Source organism: Eptesicus fuscus, chromosome 22, assembly GCF_027574615.1.
Source record: "Eptesicus fuscus isolate TK198812 chromosome 22, DD_ASM_mEF_20220401, whole genome shotgun sequence".
NCBI lineage: Eukaryota > Metazoa > Chordata > Mammalia > Chiroptera > Vespertilionidae > Eptesicus > Eptesicus fuscus.
The window spans coordinates 13911230-13936710 of record NC_072494.1 but is presented as its reverse complement, the minus strand read 5'-3'; the positions used below and the strand labels follow the sequence as shown (position 1 = coordinate 13936710).

Below are 25481 nucleotides of genomic sequence, written 5' to 3'. Positions count from 1 at the left end.
CCAAGGTACATGCCCTTGACCAGAATCGAACCTGGGACCTTTCAGTCCACAGGCCAATGCTCTATCCACTGAGCCAAACCGGTTTCGGCGGAATGTTGTGTTTCTTAATCCTGCTGTTGGTTACATGGTATGCTGTTTGTGAAAACTGAGCTATGCACTTCTCTGCATGTACATTTCAATGAAAGGCTTAAACTAAAACAAACAAAAGCAAAACAAACGAAAACCCCCCTCTGTTTAAGTTTCATCTGCTTCAGGGAAGTGAGTGGATAATAAAAGGGGGCAGAAAGGAGCATAGGAAATGATCTTCATATTTTTGCCCAGAATCATCGACCACTGCTAATTTTCCAAAGTCTCATGACTCCAGTTTTGGCTGATGGACAAGGGGTAGTAGCAAGAGGCAGTGGGAATGGAAGTTTGCAGAATGAAGCAAATTAAAAACTTAGATGGACAGAACTGGGTAACCAGTTGAATGTATGGCCCAGTTGGATAGAGGAAAGGGATAAAAGAAGGCAGGCTAAGTTTAAGCCCGGTCATGTGGGGAAAGAAAATGTAAACTATTGGTCAAATCAGGTTTGGGCAATTATGGTGGCAATATATTATGAATGTGTTTAAGAGATTAGCTTAAATGTCTAAAAAATGAAAAGTTCTTTTGATAAATACTTTTGATACCAGCTAAGATTGTTCTAACCCCAAGCTCTGCTTAAGAGTAATGTATTAAAACTATGATTGCTATGGGAATGATTTAAATTACACTTTCATCCTTGGCATAGCTAAATTGTCGAGCATTAGGAAGGGTGGAACTTAGAATAAAAGTAAAGCCAGAAAAAAAAAAAAGTGGCATTTCACTAAAACTAGCAGTGTCTGGGGTATAGGATGTGCGCAGTAGTTCTATTTGTGACTGGGTGGGAGAAGGTGGTACTTTAGATTGCTTAGGAAAGACCTGAGATATGTGAGCAGAGATCATTATGAAGTGGGGAGTAGTCAAGCAGATAGCTGGAGGAAAACTGGTACAAGCAGAGGGAGGAACAAATGCAAAGCTTCTGCAGCAGGGACATGTTTCTAGTGTATTTGAGAAACAGCAATTCCCTGATTGGGAATTGAACTGTGACCTCTTGGTTCATAAGTCAGTGCTCAACCACTGACCATGCTGGTCAGGCACAGCATTATTTCTAACTGCCCCAAACTAGAACCTAAAAGTTCAAAGTAAAATGGATAAACGATCACAAAAAATACTTATATAATGTTCAAAAGCAAAACCAATCTATTGTATTAAAAGTCAGGATTTTGGCCCTAACCGGGTGGCTCAGTTGGTTGGAGCGTTGTCCAGTACACCAAAAGGTTGGGGGTTCAATCCCAGGGCCCCATAGGGCACTTCCATGCTGGAGGTCAACCGATTGACATATCTCTCTCTCATGGATGCTTCTCTCTCTCCACCCCTTCCTCCCTTCCACTCTCTGTAAAAATCAATGGGAAAAAAAATCCTAAGGTGAGGATTAACAAAAACAAACAAGAATTAATTATGGGAACAATGCTTTGTCTAAAGTCAAAATAACAGGAAAGTATAAACAATCCTAGTGACTACATTTCTTATTGTTCCTTGTCCTGTAGTCATTATTTAGAAGGGAGAGTAAGCCCTAGCTGGTTTGGCTCAGTGGATAGAATGTGGGCCTGTGGACTAAAGGGTCCCAGGTTGGATTCCAGCCAAGGACACATGCCTTGGTTGCAGGCTTGATCCGCCCCCGCCTCCCCCCCAGTAGGGGGCAGACAGAAGGCAGCCGAGCAATGATTCTCTCTCATCATTGCTGTTTCTATCTCTCTATCCCCTTCCCTTCCTCTCTGAAATCAATAAAAATCTTAAAAAAAAAAAAAAAAGGGAGAGTAAGCTAATTATAAGCACAGTTATCCTTTCACATGTTAACTCTGTTGTAGTTACCTGTTATCTACATTTAGAACTTAAGACTTCCAGCTCTTAGATAAATTCAGGTGTCATGAGCAAGTAGATATTAATAGGAAAGAACATACACATTCTCTTCATGGTAATAATGGTATATAATTGGGTAACTTATTTTTATTAGGATGGAGACATTATTTGGACTTTACAACATTGGTTAGTGTTCAGGTTAGCCTTGATGTGCCCTGCCCCCAGTTTATATATGTTACAATTATAATATTTGTGTATTCTAATTTTTACACAGGATGAAACAGAGGTTGGTATCCTAGTGTAAAGGCCTTGTGTGGAAAGTTCTTATTTCCAGCTAAATTAACTGAAGTTGTAAAACTGCACAGAGAGACTAGAGAGCCAATATCTTTATTATACAGAAATGTGAAGGCCATATGCTTTAAATGAGAAGGTTTGCAGTGGACATTCTGTAGATTCAAGACAACCTCATTTTATTGTGATACAATATAAAAATAAACACGACCAAGAGTTGTGAGAAAGAACTCAACTCAACTTCCATGCCCCCCAATTAAGCTGAAACTTTCCACAGGAAAACCTGGTTTCAATTCATGCCAAATTGTTCAAATGGAAAGAAAAACTAAGGCAGATAGAGACAACACATGGACTGGTTTTTGAATTTTTAGAGAGCCAGACTAAAGCTCTACTCCACTTCACATGGAGAATTTGTTTCTTGTTAAAATTTATTTCTCTAGTTACCTAAGTGATAACTGAAGTGGAAAAAAGAAAGTTGAGTTGGGCAATTTTGGGGGTGTTAAACAGGTTTAGAAAGGAGATGGAAGTTATGATTCATTTAATTATTTCTGATCAGTAAGATTTAATATCAGCTCTAAGTCACCTGTATTAGCCCTTTGGCAGCCTATTTCTCTGTAATGGTCAAGAGGCAGGATCCATTACAAGTACCAGCATAATAAATGCTTGATATTAGCACAACTTGGTTATCTGTTCCCAAATACTGTACTTTATATCAGCGTGCTTTTGGGGGGAAAAAAAGGGCAATGCTTTTGACATCAAACTGACCCTCCAAATGGGATTTTTCTTAATAAGCTTCTCTTTGCTCTCACTACTAAATTGAAAAACATTTTAGAGATTTGACTAGAAAGATGGTTGTGTAGAAACAAGACTAATGACTAGGAGGGTATCTGTGGATTAAATATAAACAAAATTACTTCCAGAATGTTTAAATATAGATAGAATTTATTAATTTATGCAGAAAGCAAAAAATAGGGAACAAAGAAGACCTGAAGTTTAGATATATTATCTAGATTCAGGATGCTGCTATTCAGCAATTGAAATTTACAGCTTTCTCAGTTCAATCAGAGCAGAAAGGTTTAAAATTCTCTGGAGGAATCAGGATAGTCATGTGCTAAAGAATGGAAATTCTGATACCACTTCCTTCCTTTAGAAATTGTAATGCTAATTGCATGAAGGAAGGAGTGAGAGATAGATATTTTTTCACTTAGATTTCTGCCCAATGATGGAATAGGATAATGCTAAGAAAGAGGTTAGAATATATTTCTGGTTATAAGGCTATGAGAATCAGGTAATCAAATTTGGAATATTCTCATTAGGACAGAACAAGAAAGTGAGAAAATTGCTAACAGGAAATAAAATCCCAGAGACCACCTACTCCAGAAACTAGTTTGTTTCCATTGACCCTTATTCAGAGAGGCAGTTATTTCAATAAGCTACATTACCTAGCAGAGCCTGAGAGACAAAGACTGAAAACATGTATTTAAGATAGAAAACAGACTTAAAAAATGTAATAAATGGTTTGCTCTGCATCTCATTCACAATGTGTGGCTGGAGAATAGCAAACACCACTTAGATAATCTTGCTTATCCAAAAGCACACTAGGTTGAAGTAAACTAAGAAATGAGAGAAAATGTTTATTGGGGATGTGTGGGCTCATCCCCAGTTTATTCACCTCTGGAGTGGAAGTATAGGGAGAAATAAGGTCTGCTTATAAAGGTCAAGGTCTATGGAGAAGCCCTGAAGTTGCTTTCCCCAAATCACAAGTCTGATTCAAGAGAAGGAAAGAAAATGATGAAAAACATCTCATCAATCACACAAAACTCAGTGATAGTGTCTCTGATAGTCACCAGCCCAGCAGGGGAAAAAGGAGAAACCCACCTGCTGGCTTTAGGATTTATTGAAGGCTGCCAACACAGCCCAGATCATCTCTGTGGCACTGTGCTTTGTCCCTTCCACTTCAGGGTCCAGTTCTACTAGGTCCTTGGCTCGATTCATTGCCACATCATACTTGTCATCTGTCAGAGAGGAGAAGACATTTTCTAGTACGTCGGAGGAGTGGGCTAGCACCAGGAGTGCTAGTGTTCGCTTGTCCATACGCTGAGGGTCATTTACCCACCGCTCTAGGACACTATCTTGAAGTTTTTTCACTAGTCGCTGTTTCTCTGTTGTGTTGGTCACTGGATGAGTAGTCATATCAAACAGGAGGAAATTCTGCTTCTCCGTGGTTAGAATGCCCTTCTCTACGAGGTTCTTTGCAATTCGCTCTCTCACATTTCTTAGCTGGTATTGTAATTTGAAGGGGTTCCAGGTCTCACCTATGGGAAAAGAAACGAAAACTTGGAATAACACTATAAACTAACGAGACCAAACAACACATCTTTTAAAACATTCCACCCTTTAACATCAGAATATACATTCTTCTCAAGTGCACATGGAACATTCTCCAGGAGAAACCATATGCTAGGCCTTAATAAATTTAAAACAGCCTTAATAAATTTAAAAGGACTAAAAATATACAAAGTATGCTATCCAATCACAATGGAATTAAATAAAAAATTATTAACAGGCCGAAACCGGTTTGGCTCAGTGGATAGAGCATCGGCCTGCGGACTCAAGGGTCCCAGGTTCGATTCCAGTCAAGGGCATGTACCTTGGTTGCGGGCACATCCCCAGTAGGGAGTGTGCAAGAGGCAACTGATCGGTGTTTCTCTCTCATCGATGTTTCTAACTCTCTATCCCTCTCTCTTCCTCTCTGTAAAAAAAAAAAAATCAATAAAATATATTTAAAAAAAAATTATTAACAGAAGGATATTAGGAAAATTAAAAAATATATGGAAATTAAACAACATGATCTGAAATAACCAATGGGTCAAAGAAGAAATCACAAGGGAAATTTAAAAAATACTCTGAGTTGAATGAAAATGAAAACATAACTTATGGGATGCACTTTAAAGCAGCGTCAAGAGGAAAATTTACAACTCCAAGTGCTATTCTAGGAATGATGTCAAATCAATAATCTAATCTAACTTAAGAAACTATTAAAAAAAGAGCACTAAACCCAAAGCAAGCAGAAGAAAGGAAATGGTAAAGATTACAGTGGAAATAAACATAGAAAATAAAAACAATAGAGAAAATAAATCAAGAGTTGGTTTCTTTTTTTTTACTATTTTTAAAATTTCTTTATTGATTAAGGTGTTACATATGTGTCCTTAAGGAGTTGGATTCTTGAAAAGAGAAATAAAACTGACAAGCCTAGACTGACCCAGGAAAAAAGAGGGAAGACTCAAATTACTACAATTAGGAATGAAAGAGATTATCACTATTGACCTTAAATAAATAAAGGGTAATGAGGGGATACTATAAATAGAGAAAATTCTGACTAGATCAACAACAAGTAAACAGAGTGAATAGTAACTTTAAAACTTCCCACAAAGAAAAGTGTGGCCAAGACGGCTTTACTGGTAATTCTACCAAATATTTAAAAAATAATGCTAATCCTTCACAAATCTTCCCAAGAAACAGAAAAGGAGGGAATACTTCCTTAATCTATATGGTATTACTCTGATACCAAAACCAGACAAAGACATCACTAGAAAATTACACACCAATATCCCAGGTATAAAATACTCAACAAAATACTAGCAAAGCAAATTCAGCAACATATAACAAAGACTGTATAACATGATCAGTGAACCATCTGCATCTTATTGAGCCCCTTTAATTTCTGCACTTCTTTTCCTAACCTTAAGAGTAGGATAAAGATAACAAAGTGTGGGACTTCTGAATCATTTTGAGCCATCTTACCGGTGAGTAGCTCTATCCACGTCTGGACAGTTTCTGTGGGTTCAGTGGCTTTGATGTGTTTGAGAGTTTCATCCAGTAAAACATCACCTGTTGGGCTGTCTGACTTCAGCAGTACCTTTTAGGAAAGAAGAAATAAGGGGCCCTGGTTCATTCAATTCATTCAAATTAAAATCTTTCAATATACCATATGTACATTATTGATTAAATATTATAGAAAATGCAAAGCAGTATAATATACTGTCTCTGTTCTCAAGAAGTTGAAAAATTGCCCTAGCCAGTTTGGCTCAGTGGACAGAGCGTCTACCTGCAGACCAAAGGGTCCGAGGTTTGATTTCGGTACCTTGGTTGCAGACTCCTCCCGGGCCTAGGCCCAGGCCCTAGTCAGGGCTCGTGCAGGAAGCAACCAATTGATGTGTCTCTCTCACATCGATATTTCTCTCTTGTCTTTCCCTTTCTCTAAAAATCAATGGAAAAATATCCTCAGGTGAGGATTAAAAAAAAAAAAGTTGAAAAATCTAGTATGGGGAGATAGTGAGGAGACAAAAATATCATTTGATGAGGGCCCTAGTGACAAACTGGATATAAATAATAATGGAGAAAAGATTCAATAATGATTATTTGAGTCTGGAAAACCTATTTGCAAAACAATCCATAAAGGTAGGAAAATCAGGAAAAGAAGCCAGTTTTGGGGAAAAGTTTGGTTTTGACTGATATGAGAGAGCCAGTTGAAATGCCTAGCCAATAGATAAATATGTTCCTGGGGCTCACAAAAGAAGATAGGCCTGCCTGGCCAGTGTTGCTCAGTGGTGAACATCAACCATAAACCAGGAAGTAGCAGTTCAATTCCCAGAGTACATGCCAGGGTTGTGGACTCAATCCCCAGTAGGAGGCCTGCAGGAGGCAGCTGGTTTTGCTCAATGGATAGAGCTTTGGCCCTTGGACCAAAGGGTCCCAGGTTCGAGTCTGGTCAAGGGCATATACCTTGGTTGCAGTCCCCCAGCCCTGGTCGGGGCGTGTGCAGGAGGCAACCCGCACACAATATTCATGTGTCTCTCTCACATTGATGTTTCTCTCTGTCTCTCCCTCTCCCTTCCACTCTCTCAATGGAAAAATATCTTCAGGTGAGGATTAACAATAAAAAAAGAGAAATCAATGCTGAGAGAGAATCATTGATCGACTGCCTCCTACATGCCCCACACTGAGGATTGAGCCCATAACCCGAGCATGTGCCCTTGACCAGAATAAACCCGGGACCCTTCAGTCTGCAGGCCGAAGCTCTATCCACTGAGCAAAACTGGCTAGGGCTAGAAACATATTAAAAAAAAATTTATTTATTTTTAAAAATATATTTTATTGATTTTTTACAGAGAAGAAGGGAGAGGGATAGAGTTAGAAAATTCGATGAGAGAGAAACATCGATCAGCCACCTCCTACACACCTCCTACTGAGAATGTGCCTGCAACCAAGGTACATGCCTTTGACTGGAATCAAACCTGGGACTCTTCAGTCCGCAGGCCAATGCTCTATCCACTAAGCCAAACCGGTCAGGGCAAAAAATTTTTTTTTTAGGAAGAAGATTAGCCTAGGATTTAGTAGTTAGTATATGGAGGTAATAAATGAAGCTGTAAAGGTAAATGATACCTTTAAAGGATAGAAGTTACACAAAGGGTTACAAACTGAGACTTAGATGTTAAGGAATGGAGAAGTAAAGGAAATAGGAGACAGCTAGAGAAGCAAGAGAATTTATATATATAAAAGCCTAATATGCAAAGTGTCCCCTTAGGAGTTTGACCAAATGGGAGTTTGCTATAATCTGTGCTGACCACTAGGGGGCAGCGCAGAATGAAGGAAGGCCCCAGCTGGCAGCCAGCAGCCAGGAAAGGGAGGCCCCGGCCAGCGGCCAGCAGCCACTAGGGACCCTACCCATGCAGAATTTTGTACACTGGGCCTCTAGTGTAATATAACAGAGGCCAAGAATGAAGAAAGTTTCAAGTAGGAGAAGGTGGTCAAAGTGTCAAATGTCACATATAGGTTAAAAGAGCAAAGACTGAAAAGAAGCTGGTGATACATAAGAATGTGGTTTCAGTGCTAAATGCTAAGTATGACAATGAAAGTGTGAGTAGAAAAAAAGAAAAGAAAATGGAGACAGGAGTATGGCTAACATGCTGCAGAAGACTTGCAGTAAATGGAAGGAGAGAAATTGAACGATTATCTGAGGATGACCAGAGTTTAGCAAAGACTGCACCTGACCCACGTGTTTACATACTCCTATATAATACTCTCTTCCATGTTAGAGCTATAGCTATAGAGGGAGGAATAATCAACAGCACCCTAAATGTGATTTTCTGCATAAAAAAGACAAAAGTATGAATTTCTTGTAACTTTTTAGACTATGGATCCTTGGATTTCTCCCTCTGATATAGAATAATTAAACCTATTAGACAATGGGACAGCTGAGTTAGTGATATTTACCTTGTCTCACTACTCAAATCTTTTCTATTCCTCCAAAATGGACCATTGGCACCTGCCCTTTCATAAACTCAGAGAATGTTCACAGAGGATGCTGTACCTTTCTGTCTAGTAGTCGCTTCTTACGCATGGTGGGGGGTTCCAGATAAATACGACCCCTCATGGCCAGCTCTATCAGGATGCCCCCTCGCAGGCCAGATGATATGCAGTCATTCCAGAAAGATGTGTAACCCTAGGAAAAGAGAAGAGAAAGAATGTTCTGAAAGAGATATGGACTTGTAGCAAGCACCCTAAGAATGGTATACTCTGTTGTGATTTGTTTCAGGTCATATTATATGAACTCAAAGCAAAGTATATAATAAAGAAATCTCTTCAATTTCCTTAACCTACCCTATCCCCAATTATGATTTTCTGTCTGACTTTTAAGTTCTTTGTGTATTTGGCTATTAGTTAATAATTGGTAAGCCAAACTTTTATTTCTGAGAAGAATTTAAAAAATCTGTTTCCATGACACTCCAAATTCAGCGTAGGATACAAATGAATTAAACAGAAAAATTTACAAACCATTTGAGTTTTTTACTCCTCTAAGATATGTATTAATAATACAAGCTATTTTATTGGGTGATATAGTTGAAATCCAGCTCTAACACTGACTAAGTTCCTTGGGTATGTGACTTAACCTTTCTCAAGTGATTATTTGTATGTCCTCATCTGTAAAATGGGGACACTAATATCTTTATAAGTTTGCTATGAGGAATAACTGAAATATTATATACAAGAAAGAATTTATTACAGGGCCTGGCATATAGTAGGCACTTAAATGTTACTTCCCTTCCCTAGGTGCTATAGAGGATACAAAGACATGTATGAAATAGCCACTTGTCTTAACGAACTGAAAATCTAGCTGGAAAGACCATGCAAATTTCAGCAAAGTTCTGTGTTAATATAAAATTTAAATAAAAGCTCATTGTAAAAGCAGAAGAGATAGGCATAAATGACTGTTCTAAGTTTGGTTTAGATGATAGTTTTTCAAATTATAAGTCACTTTTAGGCTAGAGTAGCCAGGAACTCTCATGGGACCTGAGCAGTGGTTTGAAGAAAAGATTGAATTTGGCAGAGAGGGAGGATTTTCCTCCAAATTCCACCTATTCTTCAAGAGGGCATTTTAACTAAAGTGTCAAGGAAGGAGGTCTCAAATATGTTTAGAGGTCTAACTCAAGGATTTAAAGAGAAATAATGAGATCAAGTTGGTTGGGGCAGGTTGGTTGAACTTTTTATTGAAAGGCAGTATTGAATCTCGAAGGTTCTGAGCAAGGAATTATGATTCATGCAAGGAACACCCATCAGAGCTGTCCAACACTCTTTAGCTATCTTTGGTTATAGCATTACCTCTCACTGGAGAGAAGCTGAGTGAAATACTGGCAGGGACAGTCTATTATGGCTTTAAAGCAACCCCAAAACTAATTACTAGAAATAGCAGTAAATAATTTTTTTATTAAACTTTAAAATTTTTCCTCATTATTGCTTTGGAAATTAAATACTCCACTTTTCTTTAGGAACATTATTCTTGACATTTTAACATGCAGCATAACAATTTAAAATTACTACAAGATCAGACTTATTTTTTAAATGAGTCAATATAGTAACCACTGTCCTAGTTGAGCAATATTTTATCTTTTTTTTAACCTCACAAATTAGACATTATTAGCAGCATCATTACTTTATACAGGTAGCACTTGTTTAGATTTACTCAGATGCTTACCAATTTCCTTGCTCACCATTCCTTCTTGCATCTCAGACCTCCTTTCTGGTACCATTTTCCTTCTTCCTAAAGTAGAATTTCCTTAAGTGAAAGTCTGTTGGAGGCAAACTCTATTTTGTTTATCTGAAATGTCTGTATTTTACCATCATTCTTGAAAGACAGTTTCTCTGGACATAAAATTCTAACTTGATAGTTTTCTCTATCACATTAAAGATGTCTTCCTCTTCTAGCTTCCATTGTGCAAGTGAGAGATCTATCATTTTTATTGCTTGTGGTTTCTTTGTGGGTGATTTGCCTTTTTCTTTGGTCCTTTAAGACCTTCTCTCTTGATGATTTGCAGTTTGATTACAACATGACTGTGTGCATTTACTTATCTTATTTGGGATATGCTTCTTATATCTGTAGGTTCATTTCTTAGTTCTTAAAAATTCTCAGTTTTTATCTCTAAGAATTTTGGCTTTCCTCTATTTTCTTGATACTTTTCTTCTGGGACTTTCATCTTTCTTATCCTAGCTCCCCATGTCTTTTAACCTCTCTTTCTTTTTTAAAAAATATTTTTTTATTGATTTCAGAGAGGAAGGGAGAGGGAGAGATAGAAACATGAATGAGAGAATCGTTGATTGGCTGCATCCTGCACACCCCTTACTGGGGATGGAGCCCACAACCTGGGCATGTGCTCTTCACCGGAATCAAACCCAGGACCTTTCAGTCCACAGGCCGACGCTCTATCCACTGAGCCAAACCAGCTAGGGCTTAACCACTCTTTTTATATTTTCCATTTCTTCTGTCTCCATACTACTTTCTGAAGAGTCATTTCATATCTAGCTTGCAATTTACTCTTGCCATTTGTATTTAATATGTTAAACTACCCCTGAGATTTTAGTTTCAACTACTCTTCATTTCTAAAATTCTATGTAGTTATTTTTTACATTTGCCTGGTCATTTGTGATCATTTCTTTTTGTTGTACCTTTAATTATTTTATTTCTTTAATAAATGTCATATATTTTATTATCTGAAGTCCTTGAATGACCTATTATTTGTTATTTCTCCTGATTCCTTCTCATGGGTATTTGATTATTTGTATGACTGATGATAGTTAAGAGGTCCATATTTATTTTTTTGTGAAACTGCAAGATTGTGGAGACCTAAATTGAGGATGTCTTCCTCCAGAGAGGAAGATCTGCATTTGCTTCTGCTGAGAGTTGGGCCTGGGAGGTTTGAGGGAATGCCCCACAACTGGGACCACATTTATATTTAGCTTCCCGCTTATATCTTAACCCCAAGATTTATTTCTGACCACCAAATTCCTGAATCTCTGAACTGGTTTGGCAAGTTGCCCCAGGGCAAATTAGTTTATTGCTTACCTCTAGGATTTAAAAATTCTTTTTTTGGGGGGTGGGGGTGGGGAAACCTGAAGATTTCCTTTACTTTCTATTACACGTTTGAAATTAAGTTTACTCAAGACTTAATATCTGACCCCTATACTGACAGAGGTAGGGGTTTTCCAATTCCATCATTTCCCTAGCCAGGATACTGTTTAAGCTCAAATCTAATTATATAACTCCCTTCTCCTCTGCTTAAAAATCTTTCAAATACTCCTCTCAGTCAAGTCCAAACTCCTTGGTATAGTAAAACCTCACTATAATGGACTAATTCAGGCAAGGGTGTGTCCCTTAAAGTTGAAAGTCCATTATTAATAAAGTAGGTTTTCTGAACGCCTATGTTAAAAAATTGACAAATTAGTTAACTTGTTTTCACGTATGTACACACATTTGGGTAATTAAACTAAGTATGTATGAAAAGTTTAGTTTCACAGAGAAGTTTTCTATATGTATTACAGTATTTTTAAATTTATACTGAATAGGTCTAGCAAATATGTGCATTTGCCAGACATTGTGGGTAAATAAATGCACAGGGCTGGGAGGAGGCTCAGCGCACGTGGGAACATTGACTGGCTCCTTAAATCTGCTGCAGAAAGTCACGCCACAAGGTCACAGAACCAATTAGCCTTTCAATGTAGTGTGATCACATGCTAGTCATTCAACATACACTGTTTACGATCAGTGACTCTTGGATTTAAATATGTAGACTATAGTTGTAGATATATAGTATTTATTTATGTCAGCAAAATTATTACAGTGTTTTTTCCAACATATGGCCTATTCACTGAAGTTTGTTATAAGTAAAGCGAGTTAATAACAAAAAATAACCTGTAATGATAAGCAAATCTTGGTTAAAAGCATTTTAAAATTAACAGGGTGGCATTTTTCACAGGACATACAGATCGAAGTCTTCTCCATTAAATCCGAAGTCTGTTAAATCAAAGTCCACAAAATCTAGGGTTTACTGTATAGCACTCAAACCAGGAGGCTGCTTACTATTCTCTTTCTGGCCTCTTTCCCCTAGAACAGTGGTCAGCAAACTGCGGCTCACGAACTACATGCAGCTCTTTGGCCCCTTGAGTGTGGCTCTTCCACAAAATACCACATGCGGGCGCGCACATACAGTGCGATTGAAACTTCGTGGCCCATGCGCAGAAGTCGGTTTTCGGCTCTCAAAAGAAATTTCAATCGTACTGTTGATATTTGGCTCTGTTGACTAATGAGTTTGCCGACCACTGCCCTAGAACACTATGTTCTAGCTTTCCAAAACTATTTTAAGTACTCTTAATGCATCATTTTTGCCTACTGGCCTTTGCACACAGAAAGTTTTTTTTTTAATTTATTTTAAAATATATTTTATTGATTTTTTACAGAGAGGAAGGGAGAGGGATAGAGAGTTATAAACATCGATGAGAGAGAAACATCGATCAGCTGCCTCCTGCACACTCCCTACCAGGGATGTGCCCGCAACCAAGGTACATGCCCTTGATCGGAACCAAACCTGGGACCCTTGAGTCCATAGACCGACGCTCTATCCACTGAGCAAAACTGGTTAGGGCAGTTGTTGTTTTTAAAAAATATATTATTATTGATTTTAAAGAGGAAGGGAGAGGGAAAGAGAGACAGAAACATCAATGATACAGAATCATTGATCGGCTGCCTCCTGTAGCCCCCTACTAAGGATAGAGGCGGCAACCTGGGCATGTGCCCTTGACCGGAATTGAACCTAGGACCCTTCAGTCCGCAGGCTGATGCTTTATCCACTGAGCCAAACCAGCTAGGGCAAAAAAAAATTTTTTTTTAATTTTTTATTGATTTCAGAGAGAGAGAAAGGAATATCAATGATGAAAGAGAATCATTGATCGGCTGCCTCCTGCATGCCCCACAGTGAGGATCGAGCCCGCAACCTGGGCATGTGCAACCTGAGCATGTGCCCTGACCGGGAATTGAATCATGATCTCCTGATTCATAGGTTAATGCCAAACCACTAAGCCACACTGACTAGGCCACACATAAAGTTGTATAGAAGAACCAATACTTTTCTTTCTCCTACTCCTTGTTCTTAAGGATTGAGTACAGGATTCACATCTTCTTTGTAACCTTCTCTCACATTGCCTTTCCCTCTACTCCACCATCTGGGTAGGTACCTCACCTGGGTGTGCCTAAGTATATATACTTCTTCCATATCATTTAGTATATCACATTGCAATAAACAGTTTGCCCTCAGAAGACTATAAATTCCTTAAGGAGAGAGTATCTGATTGATACATAGTATTTCTCTATAAATGTTTCTTGAAATATGTTTCAAAAATTTTATGATTGAAATATGTTAACCTGGTAAAAGCTCAGCTTGAACCATAAACATCCCTTGATATATCTAAATTTCCTGAGGGCCTGATTCTAGACTCAAAGCTGGGATTACTTCCCTCTACTGCCTGCCTCCTGGCTACTTCAAGTGTTATATTTGTAACTCCTCTTTAAGGACAAAGTAAGTTTTTTTTAAGGTTAATACTTGGTTTTATACAATTTAGTAGCCTAATTAAGGTTAAACTATAACTTATGTCAGAATAAGTAATTTACTTAGGTCATAACTTTACCAGTATATCCTGGTGACTATAAATTTCAACAGGTGTGCAAACATTTCAGCTGGTATTAAAGCAATTAGAGGAAAGTTTTCCTTTGTTTTCTTATTTCTTCCTAACTATATACCTTCTGTTTCAGTGACAGTGATGTCAGATTGTCAACAGAACTGTGAGAAGCATGGTAAATAAAGAAACATAGAGACCAGGATGTAGAAACTAAGTTTTTGAATACTACCCTTTCTCATCCTAGTAGCTCATAACACGCGAAACTCTTAAAAATGAGTTTTTAAACTTTCTTTTTAATAAGTCATATACCATAATGGAAAAAAGTATAAAAGTACACATGTAGAGTTTTAAAAAATAATTATAATTCTAAGGTCCATTTCCCTCTAAATATATGTAGCTGCCTCAGTGAATTCTCAATCTACAATAAAGATTCTGTGTTAAAGGGCCACTGCTTTAGTATGTAGGATGATCTAGCACATACATGCTAGAAGTTTACCATTTAATCATTAAATTTAATTATCTCAAATACATGAGGGAAAAGAGAGAAAAATTCTCTCTCTTCCCCCCTTCCTCTTTCTAGAATAAAAAAAAAGAAAGAAAGAAATATTCATTTATGCATTGAACAAATTCCTAGAAGAAATTTTTGAATCAAAGATTATACATATTTAAATTTTTGATAATGTCATTTTGCTCTTGTGAAAGGCTGGGCAACGAGTTTTCAATAAATTCTGTCAATACCTTATGACAAATTTCCACCTAGTCAAGTATTCCTTATTCAAACTTCCTTGAAGATATACCTTAAAACAACTCTGGCCCTAGTCTGTTTGGCTCAGTAGAGCATCAGCCTGCAGATTGAAGGGTCACAAGTTAGTTTCCAGTTAAGGGCATGTACCTTGCCAACCAATCGATGTCTCTCTCTCATGTTGATGTTTCTCTCTCTGTCTCTCCCCTCCTTTCCACTCTCTCTGAAAATAAAAAGGGTGAATTTAAAAACAAACAAACAAAAACCCCCCAACAACTCTGAAGGTTAAAAATTTTAAAGTTGCCTGCTTGGCGTAAAATGCAAAGGAACTTAAAGCATCATTTTTAATGCTTATAAGGAGTTTTTAAAAATAATGTTAGAAAATCCTTAGGATAAAGTTAAGTGAAAAATAGCCAAATAAATAATTGTGTATTCAAGGTTACTGCAATTATGTAAAATACTTTTAAAAATGGTTTTCTAGCCCTAACCGGTTTGGCTCAGTGGATAGAGCGTCAGCCTGCAGACTGAAAGGTCCCAGGTTCAATTCCGGTCAAGGGCATGTACCTTGGTTGCAGGCACATCCCCAGTAGGAGGTGTGCAGGAGGCAGCTGATCGATGTTTCTCTCTCATCGATGTTTCTAACTACCTCTCTTCCTTCCTCTCTGTAAAAAAATCAATAAAATATATTTAAAAAATGGTTTTCTGCCCTAGCTGGTTTGGCTCAATGGATAGAGTGTCAGCCTGCGAACTGAAGGGTCCCAGGTTCGATTCCTGCCAAGGGCACATGCCTGGGTTGCAGGCTTGATCTCCAGAATGCAGGAGGCAGCCAATCAATGATTCTCTCTCATCATTGATGTTTCTATCTCTCTCTCCCTCTCCCTTCCTCTCTAAAATCAATAAAATATATTAAAAAATGGTTTTCTAATTTTTAAAATGGTTTTCAATTTTTTCCCAAATTATCTACATTAAGAAAATATCACTTTATTAGAAAAAAAAAATCTCAGAAAAAAATCCTTCCCTCCCCCCAAATCTGAAGTTTCCACATTAAATTGCTTAATTTTCCATGAGAGAAGAAATCTTATGTGTCTTCTAGAAGCGTTTTCTATATGGTATGCTCACACCTCAGAAGAGCAAAACTAGGTAAATGTAAGTACATTTTTTATTTTCAAATAGCTTTCCCCCCTCTCCCTGATTAAATAGTATACATACATTTTAGAAATTTGAAAAGAAAAAAGAATAAAAAATAAAATAAAAATTACTCATAAATTCCATCATTCTATTATCATTTGGGTGTATATAAAATCATATTTTTCTTTATACATATAATACACATATCTTCTCTCCTAGCCACTAATTTTCCCATCTGTTTATTCTTTCCCAACCTCAATTCTGGGGCTTTTCTTCATAGAACAGCAGTGTGTGAAAATTATGGAATGGAATGTACGCATACATTATAAACTTTCATAGTGGAGAATAGAGGTAGAAGGAGCACACCAGCACTGGGCAATATAATTTTGTTTTAAATCCTCACCCAAGGATAATGTTTCCATTGATTTTTAGAGAGTGGAAAGGAGGAGAGGAGGGAGAAAGGAAAATATGGATGTGAGAGAGACACATTGATTTGTTGCCTCCGGCATGTGCCCCAACCAAGGAGGGGATCAAACCTGACTTCCAGAGCTACCATATTCAAATGTCCAGTTTTCAACCAAAAAAACCCCCAATAATCATAAGACATATAGAAAAACAGTTTTCAACACTCTTAAGTTATACAAACAACATATAAAGGAGACATAATCTCAATTCCAGGTATTCCTGAAGAGAACAGTGTACATTAGGGGGTTGGGAGGTATAGGGAAAGACAGGCTCTCAATGAAATAGTTTAAACTATATTTTCCTATTGTTAGAATAGGGCTTTGGTCTTTCAGTTTACTTCCTTTTGTACCAAGAGTAAATAATTCTTTGGGGTTATATGACTGGATATAATACAAACACAATAGAAGTTATTTTTTAACAGTCTGTTAATAAAAACCACAAAACTTGGCAAACGAGTCCTGATACACTTCCCTATTCACACTTGTCAGCAATAGCTACTAACAAGAGATTTATTGTTCAGGAAACTAAAAGGTCAGGTACTGGTCTAAATTAAACTTTTAATCTTAAGAAAATGTTTTAGAAAAAAAGAAAATGTTTTAGGACTGAGCAACTTTCGAAGAGTAGCATTTTTTCCATCTCTAGCCATTCACTGACAAGTTATGTACTGACTTACTGATTTTTTAAAAATTTCTTGACTAGTTCGCTGAAAATTTTTTTTACCAACTTAGAAATGCTTGAATTTCTAGTCTCCCATTGCTAATAAATTACAATGAGTGAATTATAACCAATGGAAAATCATTAGTAGTTTGAAAAAGCTTTATGTTTTATAATTTAAGATAAAAGTGTTATCCAGTCTACTTTATCATTTTTCTATATGTATGAATAGTGGCATTGTTTGAAAGAACATAACTGATCAGTACTAGAATATTCTTAGCAGCATTGTTGATAATGATAACTCCTGGATGTCCATTAGCCAAGAGAATGAGTGAATGGTGGTATATTCAGATAATGAAATACTATATTGCAGTGAACTGAATTAAATTAAATTATATGCAGCAACATGGATAAATCTCAAACATCATACTGAACAAAAAGATATATAACAGTATTAACCCAATAACATGAATTTTAAAAGGAGGCAAAACTAAAATACTTTGTTCAGGGATATATACTGTATACATGTACAACTACAGGGAGGAAGGGCAGCAGGTGATTAGATAAGTGCACAAGAGGATGCGTCTAGGATGCTGATTATACTTTACTGGTGGTGCTTACATGAATATTTGCTTTAAAATTACTTGTTTAGCCCAGCCGATGTGGCTCAGTGGTTGAGCACTGACCCATGAACCAAGAGGGCACTGGTTTGACTCCTGGTCAGGGCATATACCCAGGTTGTGGGCTAGATCCCTGGTGGGAGACGTGCAGAAGGCAGCTAATTGATTGTTCTCTCTCACTGATCTTTCTATCTCTCTATCCCTCTCTCTTCCTCTTTAAAAATCAATAAAAACATTAAAAAATTACTTGTTAAATTGTACTTAAGTGCTAAATACTTTTCTAGATACGTTATATATCACAATTTTAGAAAAGTTAAACAATAAAACACAGAGCTGCGTGTCTAATTCTGTTTGGTACTTAAATTTCAAAACATCTGAATTTATTTAAAAGAGATAGGATGCTTTCAAATATGGGCAATTATTCTAGTTGCAAATCATTGAAATTATCCCAAACATCCCACTTATGTACTTTTTTCCTATAACCTGTCTCTCTCCACAGACTCTTTATTTTAAAATATATTTTTACTAGTGACCTGGTGCACAGATTCGTGCACATTGAAAGGAAATTAATTAGAAGGTGGCTGGCAGGCAGGACTGGGTGAGATGGGCCAGACACATCTTGGAGCCAATCTCCCACAGTTCCTCCCTGGCATCTGCAGAGTAAGTGGGGTCCCTCCAGCAGGTGGGGTCCCTCAGCCTGGCCTGCGAGGATCAGGCTGAAACCAGCTCTCCAACATCCCCCAAGGGGTCCCAGAGTACAAAGGGCACTCTGCAAAGTTGCTGTTGTACAGAGTGTGGAATGCAAAAGCAAGTGTGCAGTAAACCAGATTTGGGGCCGACAGTGCCCCAGCTACAACATAACCCACGGCTGAAGGTGGAATTGCGCGGCCCCACAAGGAATCGGGCTCCCTCCTCTCTGGTTTCAGGTGTGTCACCTGTGAACCACAGCTGCCAAGTCACTGCAGCTCAGCAGCTCTGTGTTGAGTGTCTGCTCCCTGGTGGTCAGCGCACCTCATAGCGACCAGTCGGATGGTGGAACACTTAGCATATTAGCCTTTTGTGTGTGTGTGTGTGTGTGTGTGTGTGTGTGTGTGTATGTGTATGTGTATATATATATATATATATATATATATGTATAAATACACATATATATATTTATGTTGATTTCAGAGAGGAAGGGAGAGGGAGAGAGAGAGATAGAAATATCAATGATGAGAGAGAATCATTGATCAGCTGCCTTCTGCACACCCCTTACTGGGGATTGAGCCCACAACCCGGGCATGATGAAAAGCTTTTATGTCCCAGTGCACAGTAAGTATTCAATACATGGCAATACTAGGAGAAAGCTTTGCAAAACAGGAAAAAGGGTTAAAAAAATATTATCCATAAACTAAAAATATTACCATCAAGTCAAAAGCATTAATAGGCTCACTCCTCTTACAGTTAATTTAATAATAAAGATTCTCATAAAGGGACATTTTAAATATACTAGCAATTTAATTAAAACATTATTTGTCCATCAGTCAATAATATCTATAGCAAAATTCTTATCACAGGCTATAACAGGAAATCTATTTTGTTTTAGTCAGGCTGGGACTCAAATTTAATTTTCTCAGTTGAGGTCAGTGTTATGGAACTGAGATAACATCTAATTTTAAGTGTACTTGAAAGGTTAGATTCTTCAACATATATTTAAATTTCCTGATTATTTTCATAAGACAATGAAGTTTAATATTTTAAAACCAGTCTGTGGCCACTACTCTGAAGAATCTTAAGAAAGGAATGACAGTAATATTTAAAAAGCAATTTGACTATATGGCCTACTCTCATTCCTTTCTAGGTCTACAATTCTTGAAGTATTAATCTCTTTGTATTATCTTCCACTTACATGCTTTTCAAAGAGATGTAATTTTTAAAAATTATAGTATTGATTTATAAACAGAGAGTCTTATGGAAATCTTCAGCAAAAGTTAATTTTGGGACTTAGGAATACAAAGTTTAACATTTAGGATTTTTCTTTGACATGTCACAAACTCAAACCATGTAAAATAAGAAATAATAGATAGTAAAACATAAACTCAGAAACAAAATAGAGCAACAATATCACTAAGTCCTCAATTTGGACACAACAATGAAATGAGCTTTGCTCTTTTGCTTAAAGAAAAGAGTCTAAATGTCTCTTCCTAGAACTCAAAATCCTCCATACTCTGAATTTAGTATGTCAATTTTGATTTTCATTGTTCTCCAAGAACAGAGCCTACTTCAGTCATACTGGTTCACTCAGTTATCTCCAAACTCATCAAGTTCATGATACCTTTGCTTACTCAGGTTCCCCTCATCCACAATGTATTCCCTTCTCTCCATTTTTATTAATCTTACCCATTCTTAAAGGCCCATCTTGTTTTACTCCCTTCTATTCTTTCCCAGATTATTCCAACACATGATTATCTCTCTTCCTTTCAACTCCCTCAGCTCTTATTGTTCTAACATGGAAAGACTTGCTGTTTTTCTTTAAAAATCTTTTGAATTGTGAAATATAATGCACACACAGGAGAGTACACAAAAGATAACAATGAATTATCCCTAAGTCACTATCCATGAAACATCCCACAAGTACAGACACAGAAAACTGCTAGTACCCAGAAAACCCCCTCATTTGCTTTTCTAATGACTAAAACCTCCTCTCCCCTCCCACAAAAATGTAACCACTCTCCTAACAACTATGGTAACCCCTTCCTGCTGTTATTTATAGTTTTACCATCTCTAACATGCAACCCCAAATACTATAGTTTTTTTGAATTTTATATATAGATTCATATAGTATGTGATCTTTTGTGGTTGGGTTCCTTTACTGAACATTATATGAGAATTATACATGTTTTATAACAATGTCCATTTTCATTCTAAAAATATACTAATTTATTTAATATATTTTTATTGATTTCAGAGAGGAAGGGAGAGGGAGAGAGATAGAAACATCAATGATGAAAGAGAATCATTGTTCAGCTGCCTCCTGCATGCCCCACACTGGGGATTGAGCCTGCAAACAGGCATGTGCCCTTGACTGGGATTGAACTTGGGACCCTTCAGTCTGCAGGCTGACGCTCTATCCACTGAGCCAAACTAGCTAGAGGTATACTTACACTTATTTAAATAAACTAGAGGCCTGATGCACGAAGATTCGTGCAAAAATGGGCCTTCCTTCCCCTGGCTGCTGGCACCGCCTTTGCTCTGGCCCAGAGCCACCTTTCCACCTTCCCACGCTGCCCAGATGCCCAGAGCGGCTGGGGCGGTGCAGAACACCTGCATCCCACCCCGCCCGCTCGGTGCCTGTGTATGCAAATTAACCCATCTTAGCTGGATTTGCATACGCACTCCTGATTGGCTGGTGGGTGTTGTGAAGGTACAGTCAATTTGCATCTTTCTCTTTTATTAGTGTAGATATACTAATTTTTATCCATTTTACTGTTGATGATCCTTTGGGTTAACTTTTATCTCCAGTTAGAATATAAATTTCTTAGAGGCAGGGAACATTTATACTATATTTACTTTAGTATTTGCATAACACTAAGCACATAATGGGTGTCCCCAATCACACTAAATATTGATTAAATAAATCTACTTTGGGAAATAAGAAAATGAGTAGAGCTGGAAATCAATGTAACATTTTTAGAGATAGTTATGCAACTGGCATTTTGGAAAACTACTACTACTACTTTAACATATCCAAAGGTTTGACCTCTTCTGTTCATTTGCACCTAAGGATTTATTCTTTTTTAGTCTTCTTGAGACAACTGAAAGCTAAAAACTTAATTTAGCATATTTAAAAATGAAATTAGAACAATTAGAAAGGTAATTAATTTTTATTTGCCCATCTTTGTACAGTATCTCACCAATATGTTGAGTACCCACTATGTTTATAGCTCTAAATGAGCTCCTTTATTTTTTTAATTCTACTTCCCTAAGTTTATATCAACTATGATAAATTTAGACAAACGGAGACAAGTCCAGAGGCAGTTTCTCTACAGGACAAAAGCAAAAATCCAATATGTAGGGTCAGCAGGAAATTAATAATTTCTATTCAAAACTGAAATGAAATAGCTTCTTAGTTCTAATATGCTCTGCTTCTACAGTCAGTGAATGCTTCCTCTGCACTTATGTAAACATTTCAGAACAGTATTTACACCGTCTAATCTTCAGCCCTACTCTGATATTCTTTTAGCGAGTTAGACTTACTTTTTCATTTATTTGACCTTTTTTTTAAATCCTCACCTGAGGGGATGGAGATATATATATTTAACCTTACATAGAAAGGAAGGGAGAGAGAAAGACAAAGGTAGAAAGAGAGAGAGAGAAACATCAAAGTGAGAGAGAAACATCAGTAGCCACCTCCCGCAGGAGCCCCGACTGGAGATCAAACCCAAAACCCAGGTAATGCCCTGACCGGAATCAAACCTGCAACCTTTTGGTGCAGGGGACAGTGCTCCAACCAACTGAGCCACCAGGCCAGGGCTGGGCCTTCTTTCTTAATTTAATAAGAGGATATTTCAGTATCACTATCAATTGGGAAACTTTAAGTACGAAAACTTTACACTGTTATATCTTCTCTTGTATCCTCTAAAATTTTGGAATAATTTTGTAATTAAATTACACTTCAAGTAAGTGCACTTGTAGATTTTACCCTCCAAGTATCAGCTACCCTCCAAAATTCCTCATTCCCCACTAAGATGTCCACAGCATAATTCTAAGTCCAACGTAACATTAATACAAATATCCTATTCTATTACTTCCTAAAAACATTTCAGTATTTAAGCCTTTGGAATGGCCCAGCCGACCCAACTACATTACCTCTTTATCTTTTAGTCCCAGGAGCAATACTTCTTCCATAAGGGTGAGGCGAATATCCTTAGAGTCTCCAGAGTCTTCATTGTCTGAACTCCTGTCTTGATTAATATCTTCCTCACTTTCTACCTTCTTTTCAGAGTTCTTGCCTACTTCCATACGACGGGCACGGTGAGTTAAAGTGGTCATTCTGAACTGTTTCTGGAAGGGTGATGAAAAATATTTATAGTGTGCTTATGTAAATAAATACATATAAATACTCATACATGCATACCAAAATGTATATGAATAAGAAATATTTATAACTTAAGAGAAAGAAAGAGTAATGACCAGAAAAATTAAGTGGGTAACATAATTCAATATCTTCCAAAGTACCTAACTTAAATACACAGAAGGCCCTGGCAAGAAATCATATCAGTAATTTTAAAGACCAGTAGAAATAATCATCTTTTAAACCTGTTGATTTCTTGTGCATAATCTATAACCTAGGAATGACTGTCTATCATTGTGACTCCTCTTTCACGAAATGGATCCTCCCCAAGTTAAATAATATGGGACAGTAAAATATTGTGAGCATTCAGTCCAAATATGCATATGATAATTTATATAGAACTTCTATAAACATCCAGTGGCACATTATAAAACATACACAAAAATTATAAAGTAAAAAATTAAAGAAAAACTAAATAGAAATAGATGTTCTAATATTTTCTTCCCAAACACTAATGACTCAGTTCATGAACTCACTTAGGAGATCACTACTTTAGAGAATAACACTCAGAAGATCATGTGTGCTCATTCCAGAAAACTTTCATCTCTATCCATCTCGCAAACGAAACAGCTACAAACAAACAAACAAAAATACTGGCAAGAGAATGTTAAAAGATTAGCAAATTACTTTAAAAAAAAAATCAAAGCACGTGCCCTTTTATACCAAGCACTATATTTGTTTTAAAATGCAGTCAAGAGAAATTGCATTGTCATCTGTAATCAAGTTTAAGTTAGCTCACTTTGAGATAAACCTAAATGCCAGTTATTAAGATGATATACAATAAATTTTTTTTTAATCAGCAATTGTTTAAAAGAATATATTTTGCAACGTCAAAAGAATGCATTCAAGCCCTGGCCAGTGTGGCTTAAGTTGGTTGGAGTGTCCTCCTATGCACAGAAAGGTTGCAGCTTCCATCCCCGGTGGGGGTGCTTAAAGGAGACCACTGATGTTTCTCTCTTTCTCTCTCTTCCTTCCCCCTCTCTCTGAAATCAATAAAACATATCCTTGAGAGAGGATTAAAAAAGAAAAAAGAAAAAAGAATGCATTCAGGAACCTCTGCGACTGAATCCCATTCTATCTTTTCTCAATTATTTCCTATTACTTCCAATTCCATACTATGAACAAACCATTTCTCAAACACATGCCATGTCTTTCACCTCTGATCCTCTGTACAAGTTGGAGTTCACTCCCTTTCCTCCTAGTCTTTAAATTTTACTCATTCTTAAAAGGCCTATTGAGGCTTAAGTGAGTCTCCTCCATTACCCATGTCCCATGGTCAGAATTGGTCTCTCCCTCAGCTGTACTTTCAAAACTTTATTTATACTTACTTACTTTAAAGTATTTATTATAGTCTGGCTGTCTCTCAACTGTAAACTTCTTGAGGGCAGAGATATTGTCTTCTTAGGTTTTTTTTATTCTCCATAGCAACTAGCACAAGGTCTTTAACGTTGTAACTGCTCAATAAATATATACTGATTAAAATGAATACTCAGAAATGCATGTGAACATTTAAAATAGAAATACAAATTAAGTGACTTACAAAATACTCTTTGTACAGGACTATATTTCAAATATAATTCTTGGTAGGAGGTGGAAAGAAGAGTGAAGGACGAAGAGAACCAAGAAATAAATAAATTGCTTAAGGGCATTAACCTTATCTGCCACTGTGAATAGGGCTTATTTCCTAACCCAGTCCAAGAAACTTTAAATCTTGGGGGGGGGGGGGGGGGGTGCGGGGGGAAGAGGGGGAGGAATTTTCTTTGAGAAATGAATCTCCCCTCCCCCTGGACATTTACTAGTTAAAAATCCTATTTTTTAAAAAAGGCAAAAAATTTAAATAAATCAAAACCACCCTTTCCCCATAAAATAAAAAAATTTGGAGGTGTTTTTTTTTTTTTACGTTACGAAATGCATTTCCCCGGTTGCTTACCTGACGTTACTCCTGGGTTACGGCCTGAGGGAGACTGCAGCTTGCACTCTACTTTAGGAAAACACCTGTCCTCCACCCCAATCCCCTACCCTTGTCCTAGTAGGTGAAAAACTTCCCAGCCAAGGAAAGAGCACAAACTTCCTGATCCTTCGCTGCAGAAAAGGAATAACACATCAGCTTCCTCAGGATCACTAGGCAACCTACCTTGGTGTTTCTTCATTGGACCAATCAGAAACCGCCATGGTTAAGTCCAGCCAATCGGAGTTTACGAGGGGAGGCTCTCGCCCCCACCCCGCCACCCCGCTATTGTGTTGCGATCCAGACAAACACCACTAAAAGGAGGCAGGTTTGGGTTCAACCTGACAGCTGGTCAATCCAATGAAGGAACCTCGGTAGAATAGAGGAGAGGCCTGCACTCTCAAACCCCATCGAACCGGCCAATCCAAATGTTAAGTAAGCTAGCTGCAGCTGCCGAGGGACAGAGGTTTCTGTTGGTCAATCTCAGTGTAACAGTGTATACTAGCAATAATGAAGTGAGATGTGTTGGGATACAATAAAGCTAATAATAAATAAACATTTAAAAATTGGTTGCGTTTGACAATTAGCTCATT

The 25481-nt window shown here is 37.4% G+C and overlaps 1 protein-coding gene across 3 annotated transcripts; it reads right to left on the bottom strand.

Annotated features, from left to right (window-relative positions):
• Positions 1-2063: 2063 nt before the first annotated feature.
• Positions 2064-25009, bottom strand: GOLPH3L (golgi phosphoprotein 3 like). Of its 3 annotated transcripts, none has more exons than XM_008155834.3 (5): positions 24871-25009; positions 22676-22870; positions 8586-8717; positions 6017-6131; positions 2065-4527 (listed from the first exon to the last, which is right to left on the bottom strand). In XM_008155834.3, exons 2-5 carry the CDS (start codon positions 22856-22858, stop codon positions 4100-4102), a joined length of 858 nt encoding a protein of 285 aa, XP_008154056.1. In that variant the 5' UTR covers positions 22859-22870; positions 24871-25009; the 3' UTR covers positions 2065-4099. The 3 variants fall into 3 exon arrangements, with proteins under 3 accessions (XP_054568033.1, XP_008154056.1, XP_054568032.1); XM_054712057.1 differs by lacking the exon at positions 24871-25009 and adding an exon at positions 24273-24362; XM_054712058.1 differs by lacking the exon at positions 24871-25009 and having other exon boundaries at positions 2064-4527; positions 22676-22864.
• Between the last annotated feature and the right edge of the window lie 472 nt (positions 25010-25481).